The sequence below is a fragment of the Mustelus asterias genome, chromosome 3 (genome assembly GCF_964213995.1).
Source record: "Mustelus asterias chromosome 3, sMusAst1.hap1.1, whole genome shotgun sequence".
Classification (NCBI taxonomy): Eukaryota; Metazoa; Chordata; class Chondrichthyes; order Carcharhiniformes; family Triakidae; genus Mustelus; species Mustelus asterias.
The window spans coordinates 8282247-8295602 of NC_135803.1; the positions used below are offsets into that span (position 1 = coordinate 8282247).

The 13356-nt window shown below is 46.9% G+C and overlaps 1 protein-coding gene across 1 annotated transcript in view; it reads left to right on the forward strand.

Moving 5' to 3' along the window:
• Window positions 1–13356, forward strand: part of mmp23bb (matrix metallopeptidase 23bb) — a 30145-nt gene that overhangs the window by 12763 nt on the left and 4026 nt on the right. The window contains exons 4-7 of the mRNA XM_078204530.1: window positions 2806–2973; window positions 7070–7234; window positions 8664–8774; window positions 9622–9751. Of these exons, the coding sequence (XP_078060656.1) occupies window positions 2806–2973; window positions 7070–7234; window positions 8664–8774; window positions 9622–9751 (574 nt within the window). The remainder of the gene's footprint in view (window positions 1–2805; window positions 2974–7069; window positions 7235–8663; window positions 8775–9621; window positions 9752–13356) is intronic.

Here is a 13356-nt window from a genome sequence, read left to right on the forward strand (position 1 = left end):
ATCTGTGTCCCCAGAGCGTTAGCCTGGTGCCTCTAGGTTACTAGTCCAGTGACATTCCCATTATGCCACCATCTCCCCAAATCAAGGCTGAATCAGGTTATTAGGTTATCTTCAAAGGCACATTGAGTCATATCGAATGTACTGCACAAAAACAAGCCACCTGGCCCAACTGGTCCATGCCAGCACTTCAACTCCACACAAACCTCCGCCAACATTTTGGGATGTTGGGGTAAAATTGCTGCTTTTGTTCCATGGGGAGGGAGAATGCCTCGGAAAATGATACATTTTCAGGCCACCATATTTGGCCTTTTCCATTCTCCTGGAGTCTGTGCCTCAAGTGGCACGGTAGCACAGTGGTTAGCACTGCTGCTTCATAGCTCCAGGGTTCGATTCCCGGCTTGGGTCACTGTCTGTGTGGAGTTTGCACATTCTCCTCGTGTCTGCGTGGGTTTCCTCCGGGTGCTCCGGTTTCCAAAGATGTGCGGGTTAGGTTGATTGGCCATGCTAAAAATTGCCCTTAATGTCCTGAGATGCGTAGGTTAGAGGGATTAGTGGGTAAGTATGTAGGGATATGGGGGTAGGGCCTGGGTGGGATTGTGGTCGGTGCAGACTCGATGGGCCGAATGGCCTCTTTCTGTACTGTAGGATTTCTATGATTTCTTCTATGAAGTTGAAACAGAATACAATAATGTTAAAATTCCTGTGAGATTGGTTCCGATATTCCCAAGTTTTAGTGAGACTACAGATTGGGAAAAATGTTTGTTTACTCCGTTATAGTGAGAATGAAGGATTTGTCCATCTCCCTTTTAAAATTATTCATATTTTATTAATTCGAGAATGAAGCAGTTAAGATCAGCCAGAATCCAGCTGAATGCTGGTACAGATTTGAGGGGCTCAATGGCCCCCTCCAGTCCCTAAATTCCCAGAACCTGAGTTGAAAGTCCATTCCATCTTCTGATTATCCTTTAGTGAAGATTTTTAGAAAAATTAATTTATGGGATCTGGGCATTGTTGGCTTGGTCTAATTGCGCTCGAGAATCAGAGAATCCCTACAGTGCAGGAGAAGGCCATTCAGCCCATCGAGTCTGCACCGACCACAATCCCACCCATGCCCTATTCCCGTAACCCCATGCATTTACCCGAGCTAGTCCCCCTGACACTAAGGGGCAAGTTAGCCTGGTCAATCCACCTAACCCGTACATCTTTGGACTACGGGAGAAAACCGAAGCACCCGGAGGAAACCCATGCAGACACAGGGAGAACGTGCAGACTCCACACAGACAGTAACCCAAGCCGGGTCCCTGGGTCCCTGGCACTGTGAAGCAGCCGTGCTAGGCACTGTGAAGCAGCCGTGCTAGCCACTGTGCCACTGTGCCGCCCCAGGTGGTGGTGAGCGTTCTTGAACCGCTACAGTTCCTGAGGTGTAGGTACACCCATAGTGCTGTCAGGGAAGGAGCTCCAGGATTTTGACCCAGCGACAATGATATATTTCCAAGTCAGGATGGTGAGAGACTTGGAGGGGAACCACCAGGTGGTAGTATTCCAAGATATCTGTTGGCCTTGTCCTTCTAGATGGTCATGCGATTGGAAGGTGCTGTCAAAGGAGCCTTGAGTAGCAGTCAAGCGGGTGATGTTCATCCCAAAATGTACTGTTTTGTTGTCACGGTGGCATATCAGCGGCACGGTGGCACGGTGGTTAGCACTGCTGCTTCACAGTGCAAGGGACCTGGGTTCGATTCTCGACTTGGGTCACTGTCTGTGAGGAGTTTGCACATTTTCTCCATGTCTGCGTGGGCTTCCTTTGGGTGCTCCAGTTTCCTCCCACAGTCCAAAGATGTGCAGGTTAGGTGGATTGGCCATGCTAGACTGCCCCTTAGTACCCCAAGACGTGTAGGTTAGGGGGATTACTGGGGTAAATTCACGGGGTTAGGGTGTGGGCCTGGGTAGGATGCTCTGTCGGAGAGTCGGTGTAGATTCGATGGGCCGAATGGCCTCCTTCTGCACTGTAGGGATTCTATGATTCTATGAATTGCTTTTCCTCATCATTCAGCCTTTTGACACCAGAGATCAGCCTCATAATGCTTCTGTGCATCACCTCTGGGGTCTGAACATCTTCACAGTATCACCCCCAAACCTTCTCCCCACCCCCTTACCTTTAGGAAACCCTCCACAATAGTGCAATTATTTGAGGCAATCCAACATAACTGCAGAGTTTATTGGGAGATAGGGCGGTGCAGGAGGAAGTCCTTAGTCATGATCGTCCCGTGAGATGTGGGACAGGTTTGATGGATGCTTCCTCTTGTGGGGCATTCTAGGACGAGAGGTCATAGTCTTCGGATAAGGGGCAGTAAATTTAAAACAGAGTTGAGGAGAAACTACTTCTCCCAAAGGGTTGTGAATCTGTGGAATTTGCTACCCCAAAGTGTGGTGGATGCTGGGACAGTGAGTAAATTTAAGGAGGAGTTAGACAGATTTTTAATTGGTAATGGGTTGAAGGGTTATGGGGAGAAGACAGGAAAATGGGGATGAGGAGCATATCAGCCATGATCGAATAGCGGAGCAGACTCGATGGGCCAAATGGCCTAATTCTGCTCCTATATCTTATGAACTTATAAGCAGCTAGTTTCTAACCCGCCAAATCCTGTATGTTCCAATGTCAAACTCTTTTCCTCTGCAAAATACTCTGCATGCACCTCGGCAAATGTTGCAGGATGACAAGAAATATTCTCCAAACTGTTTGCAGAGAACGTGACCCTCAGGATGATTGTGTTTTCTTATTAAAGCTTGAATTGAAATGCATTTCAGGATTTTACACCTTCAATCACACCGACTGCTGGTTTGCCCCACTTCACCCCTGCTTTGATGGACTGAATGGTGAGCTGGGTCACGCTTTCCTGCCTCCGCTTGGTGAGATTCACTTTGACAATCATGAGTTCTGGATTCTGGGGAAGTCTCGGTTCAGCTGGAAGCAAGGTATGGATGCTAAACGGAAGACTGGTGTTTATCGTGGGTGATGCTTTTACCCCTGGGTCAGAGGATTATGGGTATTAATCCTGTTGGAGGAACTGAGCACACAATCCAGGTTGAAACTTTTAGTGCAGTACTGAGGGAGTGCTGTCAGAGGTGCCATCTTTCAGATGATATGCTGAGCTGGGCATCATGGTAACACAGTGGTTGGCACTGCTGATTCACAGCGCTAGAGACCCGACTTCGATTCCCAGCTTGGGTCATTGTCTGTGTGGAGTCTGCACGTTCTCCCCGTGTCTGCGTGGGTTTTTTCCGGGTGCTCTGGTTTCCTCCCACAGTCTGAAAGACGTGCTGGTTAGGGTGCATTGACCTGAACAGGTGCCGGAATGTGGCGACTTGGGGAATTTCAGTATAGAAGGGGCCATTCGGCCCATCTTGTCCATGCCTGTATCACAGAATTGTACTGCAGTGAAGAAGGCCATGTGGCCCTCCATGTCTGGCCTGGCTTTCTGAAAGTGATCCAATTCGCCCCTTCCCCCACACCATTTTAATTTTGTTCTCCTCTCGTATTTTTTTGAAAAGGGAAAAAAAATGATTGTGTGTTCTATTTCTATTGCTGTTTTGCTGCCATTGTTTTCTCCTGAAAGTGTGACTGCTTCCTCATAGAATCATAGAGCCTTACAGTGTAGCAGGAAGCCATTCGGCCCATCGTATCTGCACCGACCATAATCCCTGGGGTTGGGGGTGGGGGAGGGTGTGGAAATAAAGGACATATTGACATGGGGGGACGGTATGAGTTGGGGGGAGGATTGCTGCCGAGACTGTGGAAGTTTGAGGTGTTCTTGTTGCTGAGATTATGGGATCTTGCCATCGAGAGGATGTGTGTAATGTGTAAGCCTTACACCAAAAGAACAACAATAGGGGACAAAGGCTATCCCAGCAGCAAACAAAATGGGATCTAGGATGACCACCTCAAATATGGATGGTGCTGGAAAATCACCCCGACTCTAATCTCCATCTGCCCTCTCAGGTAACACATCTCATGGCACTAAGTCAAATTGAGCAGGAAGTTCTCCCCGGTATCCTGGTCAAAATTTATCCCTCAACCAACTTCATCCAAAAAACAGATCATTGTGAGATTCTTGGGTAGAAACGGAAAATTCAGCCACATTCAGTAAGAAACAGAACTGTTGCATTTCCTGTTAAAGCATGGACTCCCTCTGCTGGTACATGTGTAGCCTCAAGTGGACAAAATGCACAATTCCATTCTCAATACAGTACAATTATCTGGTCATTATCACACTGTAGTCTATGGCAGCTTGCCCAGATTTGCTGCAGTAGTTTCTAAATTGTAGCAGTGACTACACCGCAGAAATATTTCATTGATTGTAAAGCACTTTGAGACATTTTTGAGTTTGTGAAAGGGGGGAAATGCAAGTTCTTTCTTTTGTCAAGGCTCTAAGTAGCTGCAACTTTCTGCAGTAGAAGGAAATGATGAGAAGGATGGGTTTAACGGTTTAGTTTTGTCCAGCAGCGCCCCCTCATGTTTACTTTGTCCCAGTTTCAATTACTGCTTCCTGGCAGGATACTGCGTCACTTTGGTAGGAATAACAGATGTGTTGAGTATAGGGCTAACGGGAGGACTTTGAATAGTGTGGAGGAGCAGAGGGATCTAGGTGTATGTGTGCATAGATCCCTGAAAGTTGGGAATCAAGTAGATAAGGTTGTTAAGAAGGCATATGGTGTCTTGGCGTTTATTGGTAGGGGGATTGAATTTAGGAGTCGTAGCGTTATGTTGCAACTGTACACAACTCTGGTGCGGCCGCACTTGGAGTACTGTGTGCAGTTCTGGTCCCCACATTACAGGAAGGATGTGGAGGCTTTGGAGAGGGTGCAGAGGAGGTTTACCAGGATGTTGCCTGGTATGGAGGGGAGATCCTATGAGGAGAGGCTGAGGGATTTGGGATTGTTTTCGCTGGAAAGGCGGCGGCTAAGAGGGGATCTTATTGAAACATATAAGATGATTAGAGGTTTAGATAGGGTGGATAGTGATAGCCTTTTTCCTCTGATGGAGAAATCCAGCACGAGGGGGCATGGCTTTAAATTGAGGGGGGGTAGTTATAGAACCGATGTCAGGGGTAGGTTCTTTACCCAGAGGGTGGTGAGGGATTGGAATGCCCTGCCAGCATCAGTAGTAAATGCGCCTAGTTTGGGGGCGTTTAAGAGATCCGTAGATAGGTTCATGGACGAAAAGAAATTGGTTTAGGTTGGAGGGTCACAGTTTTTTTTTTAACTGGTCGGTGCAACATCGTGGGCCGAAGGGCCTGTTCTGCGCTGTAATGTTCTATGTTCTATGTTCTATGTTCTATGTTCAGGTGACCAAGCTTGGAGAGCATCCCTGAGGAGATACAGCTCCAGATGGGACAAGAAGCATAAAGAAGATTCGGAAAACAGGAGCATGAGCAAGAATAGGAAACCGGGAACGTGAGGAAGATCGGTGGGGGTGGAGGGTCTCGCTGCCACTCTGCAAAAGGATCGCTGGCAGAGGGAGGGAAGGGACTGATTGGGGCTGGCCATCCGGGCGGGGGGGGGTGGCGGTGTGTGGTGGGATCGGGGCTGCCGGGAGGGTCGTGGCTGGCGGGAAGGGGGGTTGGGACTGCTAGAGGTGGGATAGGGGTCGGGTCAGCCAGGAGGTGGGGAGGGAAGTTGAAGAGATTGGAGCTCATGGGTGGGAGAGGAGAGATCAGACCTTGCCCAGAGAGGGCAGGGAAGCCAGCAATCGGGGCATGCGGGGGGTGGGGGGGTGGGGAGCCCCATGGCCAGTAATGGGGGGTTACTGTGTGGGCCAGCGATTGAGTTGGCCAGCGATTGGGAGGCCGGCAGTGCGGGGCACTGCTCATGCTCTGATCTCCGCTCTGACAGATCGGCGCATACGCAATGGCCTGCTCCGCGCTATGCTGCCGTCCTCTCCAGTGGAAATAGGCCCCGCCCACTGAATCTCATCATGAATCCACCCGGGCTCTCTGCAGCGCACAGTGGGTGGGAGGTTCATTTTGAAAATCCCTCTGAAAAAAGTTTCAGTTACCCCAGTTTTCATGCAAATTTGGCACTTGGAATTTTTTTGGGGAGAATCGCCCCCATTGTCTTTATATTGGGGGAATGACATTAAAACTGGAGCTTTGCTGTTCAGGAAGCACTTCATCATACAGAGAGTAATGAAAAGATATAAACGCATTCGAAGCAGCTCAGAGAAGGTTTACGAGACTAATACAAGCAATGGGTAGCTTGTAATTCACTATCATTCACTCAGTAATTCACTGGGAGCCCCAGCCTCTAAGATTCTAACAGGACGAGATAGGCAGATGCAGGAAGGATGTTTCCCATGATGGGGGTGTCTAGAATCAGGGGTCACAGTCTAAGGACATGGGATAGACTGTTTAGGACAAAGATGAGGAGAACTTTCATTGCCCAGAGAGTGCTGAGCCTGTGGAACTTGCTACCACTGAAAGCAGTTGAGGCCAAAATATTTTTCAAGAAGGTGTTGGGGTGGCACGGTGGCAAAGGGGGTGGCACGGGGGCACAGTGGTTAGCACTGCTGCCTCACAACTCCAGGGACCCAGGTTCAATTCTGGCCTTGGGTGACTATCTGTTTGGAGTTTGCACATTCTCCCCATGTCTGCGTTGATTTCCTCCGAGTACTCCGGTTTCCTCCAATGCTCCAAAGATGTGCGGGCTAGGTTAGTTGGACATGCTAAATTCCCTGTTAATGTCAGGGGGATTCGCAGGGTAAATATGTGGGTTTACAGAAACTGGGCCTGGGTAGGATTGTTGTTGGTGCAGACTCGATGGGCTCCTTCTGCATTGTAGGGATTCTATGATTCTATAGCTCTTGGGGCTAAAGGGATCAAAGGATATTGAGGGGAAGGTGGGATCAGGCTACTGAGTTGGATGATCAGCCATGATTGTAATGAATGGCGGAGCAGGCTTGAAGGGCCGGATGGACTCATCTGCTCCTATTTCCTGTGTTTGTGTGATTATTTGCTGATGTCTCTGGAGTGGGACTCGAAGCTGTTTCAATAGTTTTGCTCTGTTCCTTTGACAGGTGTTTGGCTGAATGACTTGGTGCAGGTTGCAGCTCATGAGATTGGACATGCACTGGGGCTGATGCACTCGCGCAATGAGAGTGCATTGATGCATCCCAATGCAACGTTTACAGGGCAGCGAAGAATTACGCAGGATGACATCTGGGGAATCCAGAGACTATACGGTACGATTGCTATTTACTACCGACTGGAGCGTGCTTCCTGATTCAATCGGAACTTTCAAAGGGGAATTGGATAAATATTTGAAAAGGAGAAATTTGCAGGGTTCAAGGGGGAATGAGCAAAGGGGGAGTGGGAACTAACTGGACAGTTCTTTCAAAGAGGCAGCACGGCGATGAAGGGCCAAGTGACCTCCTCCTGATTCTGTCAGATTCTGTCTTCATGGGGCCAGATTATGAATCAAGAAATGATGCTGACCTTGGAAAGTGTGTGGCATTAATGAAATGTCACAACATCTGGAATCTCACACTGTTTTATTGCCACAGTTATTAGTCACGGTATGTTGAGAATTACAGATGTGCCTCTTCTCATTTGCTGAGTTAGCTTTGGTTATTGCTGTGTGTTCTGTATCTAATGTTGTTGATGATACAAATATGCCAGGGTAATGGGAGTTACTTAAATATTGGTATTTATTTCCAATCTTATCATAGAAATGATTTACTATAGAAGGGGCCATTCGGCCCATCTTGTCCATGCCTGGATCACAGAATTGTACTGCAGTGAAGAAGGCCATGTGGCCCTCCATGTCTGGCCTGGCTTTCTGAAAGCGATCCAATTCGCCCCTTACCCCACACCATTTTAATTTTGTTCTCTTCTCATTTTTTTTGAAAAGGAAAAAAAAATTGTGTGTTCTGTTTCTATTGCTGTTTTTCTGCCATTGTTTTCTCCTGAAGGTGTGACTGCTTCCTCATAGAATCATAGAACCCTACAGTGCCATTCGGTACATCAAGTCTGCACCGACTACAATCCCACCTAGGCCCTATCCTCATAACCCCATGCATTTACACTAGCTAATCCCCCTGACACTAAGGGGCAATTTAACACGGCCAATCCACCTAACCCGCACACCTTTGGACTGTGGGAGGAAACCGGAGCACCCGGAGGAAACACACACAGACACGGGGAGAATGTGCAGACTCCACACAGACAGTGACCCAAGCTGGGAATTGAACCCAGGTCCCTGGCACTGTGGGGCAGCAGTGCTGACCACTGTGCCACCGTGCCAGATTGAATTCAAATTTCACCATCTGCTGTGGTGGGATTTGAACCCCAAGCCCCAGAGCATCATGCTGGGTCTTTGGATTACTAGTCAAGCAACAATAACATTATGCCACTGCCTCTCCCCTGCGAGGGTTGCCAGGGTTGCACAGCTGAGGACCTTATCCAAGTCACTGTTCTCCATTTATATGTTGACCAAAAAGGGGGATCCATGTTCTGGCCAAAACTCATACACTCGCTGCCATCTTCTGTGGACATCCATATGAGCAGGCGATGATTGATGGTGTTAACTCGGGTGATTTTCTCTGACTCTCTGACCTGGTATGTTCATTGCAACATGCCATCCTCCAATAATGCCCCCTCCTTCCCCTACAGGCTGCATTAATAAGAAGAGGCTGTGCAATCCTTGGGCTCGAATTGGATTCTGTGAGAAGCGACGCTCATTCATGAAGAAACATTGTCCGCAAGTGTGTGACCTGTGCTTTGGTGAGTTTCAATCCTGCCTGAGGTCTGCAATAAGAGTGACACTTTCACCTTCGTTATTCATTCACAGGATGTGGGTATTGCTGGCAAGGCCAACATTTATTGCCCATCCCTAATTGCCCTTGAGAAGGTGTTGTTGAACTGACTTCTTGAACTGCTGCACTCTATGCATCGTATGTACACCACTGTGCTGTTAGGGAGTTCCAGGATTTTGGCCCAGCTACAGTGAAGGAACGGTGATACATTTCCAAGTAAGGATGGTGTGTGACCTGAAGGGGAACCTCCAGGTGGTGGTGTTCTCATGCATCTGCTGCCCTTGTCCTTTTAAATGGTAGTAGTCATGGGTTTGGAACCTTGGTGTGTTCCCGCAGTGCATCTTGTAGATGGTACACACATCTGCCACTGTTCATCCGTGGTAGAGGGAGTGAAGGTTTAAGGTGGTGTATTCAGCTTGGGGTCGATCTTCAATTCTCGGACACTCCGGAAATTTGACAATCCCACCAATGCCACAGGAGGAGAATTAAACTTGTCTGTCCCACCCCACCTACCCCTGAGTACAAGCTCTCTGATATAGAGACCAGCAGGAGTCAGAACTGTCAAAGTACCTTGAAAAGTAAGAGAAAATGGAAGGTTTCCATTTTAAATAAAAACAAATTCATTTCATTCGAATAACCACTGGAGGAGATTCATGGTCATCTGCCAATTTACAAAGTTCTTTTTAGTTTTTGGCTTGGGCATCCTGTATAATAACGACATTTCCAATTTCAAATAAGATGGGAAATAGAACTGTGAAGAGTGAGCTTGTTGCTGGTGAAGTCTGCTGTTTCTGACTTTCCTTCTTCACATTCAGAACCACCAGATGCAGCAATTGCAACCACTGCTCTACCTCAGAATGTCAAGATGAAATATGTATCCAAAGGTCGTATCGTGACCTTCCGATGTGGAAAGACTCTGTCACATGCAAATCCTCTTAATGTCAGGTGAGTTTCACTGAATCAATGGAACTTAATCACTCATTAACATAGAAACATAGAAGATAGGAGCAGGAGGAGGCCATTCGGCCCTTCGAGCCTGCTCCACCATTCATCACGATCATGGCTGATTGTGCAACTCAAAAGCCTAACTCTGTTTTCTCCCATAACCTTTGATCCCGTTCGCCCCAAGTGCTATATCTAGCCACCTTTTGAATACATTAATGGTGGCACTGTGGCGTAGTGGTTAGTTAGCACTGCTGTTTCACAGCGCCAGGGACCAGGGTTTGATTCCCGGCTTGGCTGACTGTGTGGAAATTGTACATTCTCCCCGTGTCTGCATGGGTTTCCTCTGGGTGTTCCAGTTTCCTCCCACAGCCCAAAGAAGTGCAGATTAGATGGATGGGCCATGCTAAATTGCCCCTCGGTTTCCAAAGATGTGTAGGTTAGATGGATTAGTCATGCTTGGGGTTACGGGGATAGGGCAGGGGTTGGGCATGGGTGAGATGCTCTTTCAGAGAGACAGTGCAGACGCAATGGGCTGAATGGCTCCTTCTGCACTGTAGGGATTCTATAATGCTATGATTCTGTGGAAATGCTACAGAAACTTGCTGTATTCATGTACAATTATTCAAACACCTGCTGGGAATTCTCCCAGTGTCCTGGTGAGCATTACTTTCTCAAACAATGCAACACGGTAATAATAAGGTGGGTTTAAATAGCAGCTTTAATGTAGTCCAGAGCAGTACAGCGGTGCCTACTTGGATGAGATATTACACAGTCTCTGACAGTCAAATTGTGGTCGATGTGTGGGACCCTGATCTCTGAGTCAGAAGGTTGTGAGTTTGAATCACACACCAGAAACCTGAGCAGGTATTACAGGCTGAAGGTAGGGTGCAGCACTGAGGGAATGCTGCACTGCTGGAGCTTGCGATCTTTGGGAAGAGACCAAGACCACCATCAGCACCCTTAGATTGAGAGATCCAACAACACGATTTTGAAGAAGAGCAGATTCCCTGGATAAAGTTTATCCCTCAAAAAACATTACTAAAATAGGTGATGTAGTCATCATCAGATCACCTTTTGTGGGATCTTGCTGCGTGCAAATTGGCCGCCATGTTCATACTTTCCAATAGTGATTACACTACAAAAAATACTTCATTGGCTGTAAGATGCTTTGGAACATCAGGAGGTCAAGAAAGGGGCTATTGCAAGCCTTCCGAAAAATTATTTCTAAAAGACAACTTCAGTGGAGTTGCGAAGCAGGCTGATTGGTTCTACATGTGTAATACAGATCACTCAGGGAGTCCCTCTGCTGTGACAACGTGCACCTTGCATGTTGTGACCTGGAGCTATGGATAGTGATGGTAGAGTCTCCAACTTTCTTTCTTTCACAAGACTGACCAGGCGACTCTGATCACCTGCTACTAACCTGTGTTGGAAGGATTTTCAGATTAATACAATTTGTTTGGCCACATTGTGAACAAACCTTCCTTGGCCATCAAGCCCTGAGCTAGGACTCAAACCTAGAGCTTCTGACTCAGAGGTAAGCTTGCTCCCACTGCACCACAAGACCTCCCCATTGGTTTTATACCTTGCAAGATTTTCCTTCCCATTGATTTCGATCATGTGAGTGTGATTTGTCTCGGGCATTTTGTGCCTCTGTCGAATTTGAATTTCAGTCCCTCTGTCATACAATTCATGGGGATTTTTAGGGATCAGATCAGAAACTCCAAGGTATATTGTGAAGTTAGCCTCGACCCCAACTTTTTGATTTTGGCATTACGGCGAGTATAAGGTGTTTTCCTCCCGGCATGATTTAATTGAGCCACTAGGAAGCTTTTATTAAAACAAATTTTATTTAACAACACAGTTAAAATGTAACAAAAAGAATTAGCATAACTTTCATCAATTGAAATATGACAAGGTATAATTCTTAACTGCTAGCTATTTCTATAGTTCCAATGTAAGCAATATCCCACAGACATAAATCCCTCTTCAGAATCAGTTAACACAAAAACAGATATGCTCATATGGATGCTATGTTTCCATCCTCTTAACCCCTCTGGACAGATACAGAAACATATCTGTCTTCTTACTCCTGTATAGCAGCCTGCAGAGGAAAAGGACTTATTTCCTGGCAGATACCAGTCTCCAACTCTGGAGAGTGTAAGAGACACAGAGAAAGCTACCTCTCTCAAAAGATCCCAAGCAGCAACTGACTTGATTTCTATGTGTAAGCCTAGTCCCACCCAATCATGTGATCTTTCCTGTCAATCAACCTAATCAAGCCCTACTCTGAAAACCCCAGGGAAAAACACTAAAATAACAATCCTGCATTAGGCCAGATCAAAACAAACATTTTAGCAATTAAGATCAGTTATGCTGCTGCAGTAACAACAGGGGCTGCCAGTTACAGACAAAATGGCACTGGTTATAGAACAGGGTGAGGTATCTAAATGGATACAAAATTGGCTTCTTGATAGAATAAGAAATCTCACAACACCAGGTTAAAGTCCAACAGGTTTATTTGTAGCAAACGCCACTAGCTTTCAGAACTGGCTGTTCGTCAGGTGCGTGGGAGTTCCCACCCACCTGACGAAGGAACAGCCAGTTCCGAAAGCTAGTGGCGTTTGCTACAAATAAACCTGTTGGACTTTAACCTGGTGTTGTGAGATTTCTTACTGCGTTTACCCCAGTCCAACGCCGGCATCTCCACTTCTTGACAGAAGCCAGAGGGTGGTTGCAGAGAATTGTTTTTCAAACTGGAGGCCTGTGACCAGCGGTCTGCCTCAGGGATCAGTGCTGGGCCCACTGTTATTTGTCATTTATATTAATGATTTGGATGAGAATATAGGGGGCATGGTTAGTAAGTTTGCAGATGACACCAAGATTGGTGGCATAGTGGACAGTGAAGAAAGTTATCTCCAATTGCAACGGGATCTTGATCAATTGGGCCAGTGGGCTGACGAATGGCAGATGGAGTTTAATTTAGACAAATGCGAGGTGATGCATTTTGGTAGATTGAACCAGGGCAGGACTTACTTGGTTAATGGTAGGGTGTTGGGGAGAGTTACAGAACAAAGAGATCTCGGGGTACATGTTCATAGCTCCTTGAAAGTGGAGTCACAGGTGGACAGAGTGGTGAAGAAGGCATTCGGCATGCTTCGTTTCATCGGTCAGAACATGGAATACAGAAGTTGGGACGTCTTGTTGAAGTTGTACAAGACATTGGTAAGGCCACACTTGGAATACTGTGTGCAATTCTGGTCACCCTATTATAGAAAGGATATTATTAAACTAGAAAGAGTGCAGAAAAGATTTACTAGGATGCTACCGGGACTTGATGGATTGAGTTATAAGGAGAGGCTGAATAGACTGGGACTTTTTTCTCTGGAGCGTAGGAGGCTGAGGGGTGACCTTGTAGAGGTCTATAAAATAATGAGGGGCATAGACAAGGTAGATAGTCAATATCTTTTCCCAAAGGTAGGGGAGTATAAAACTAGAGGCATAGGTTTAAGGTGAGAGGGGAGAGATACAAAAGTGTCCAGAGGGGCAATTTTTTCACACAGAGCGGGTGAGTATCTGGAACAAGCTGCCAGAAGTAATAGTAG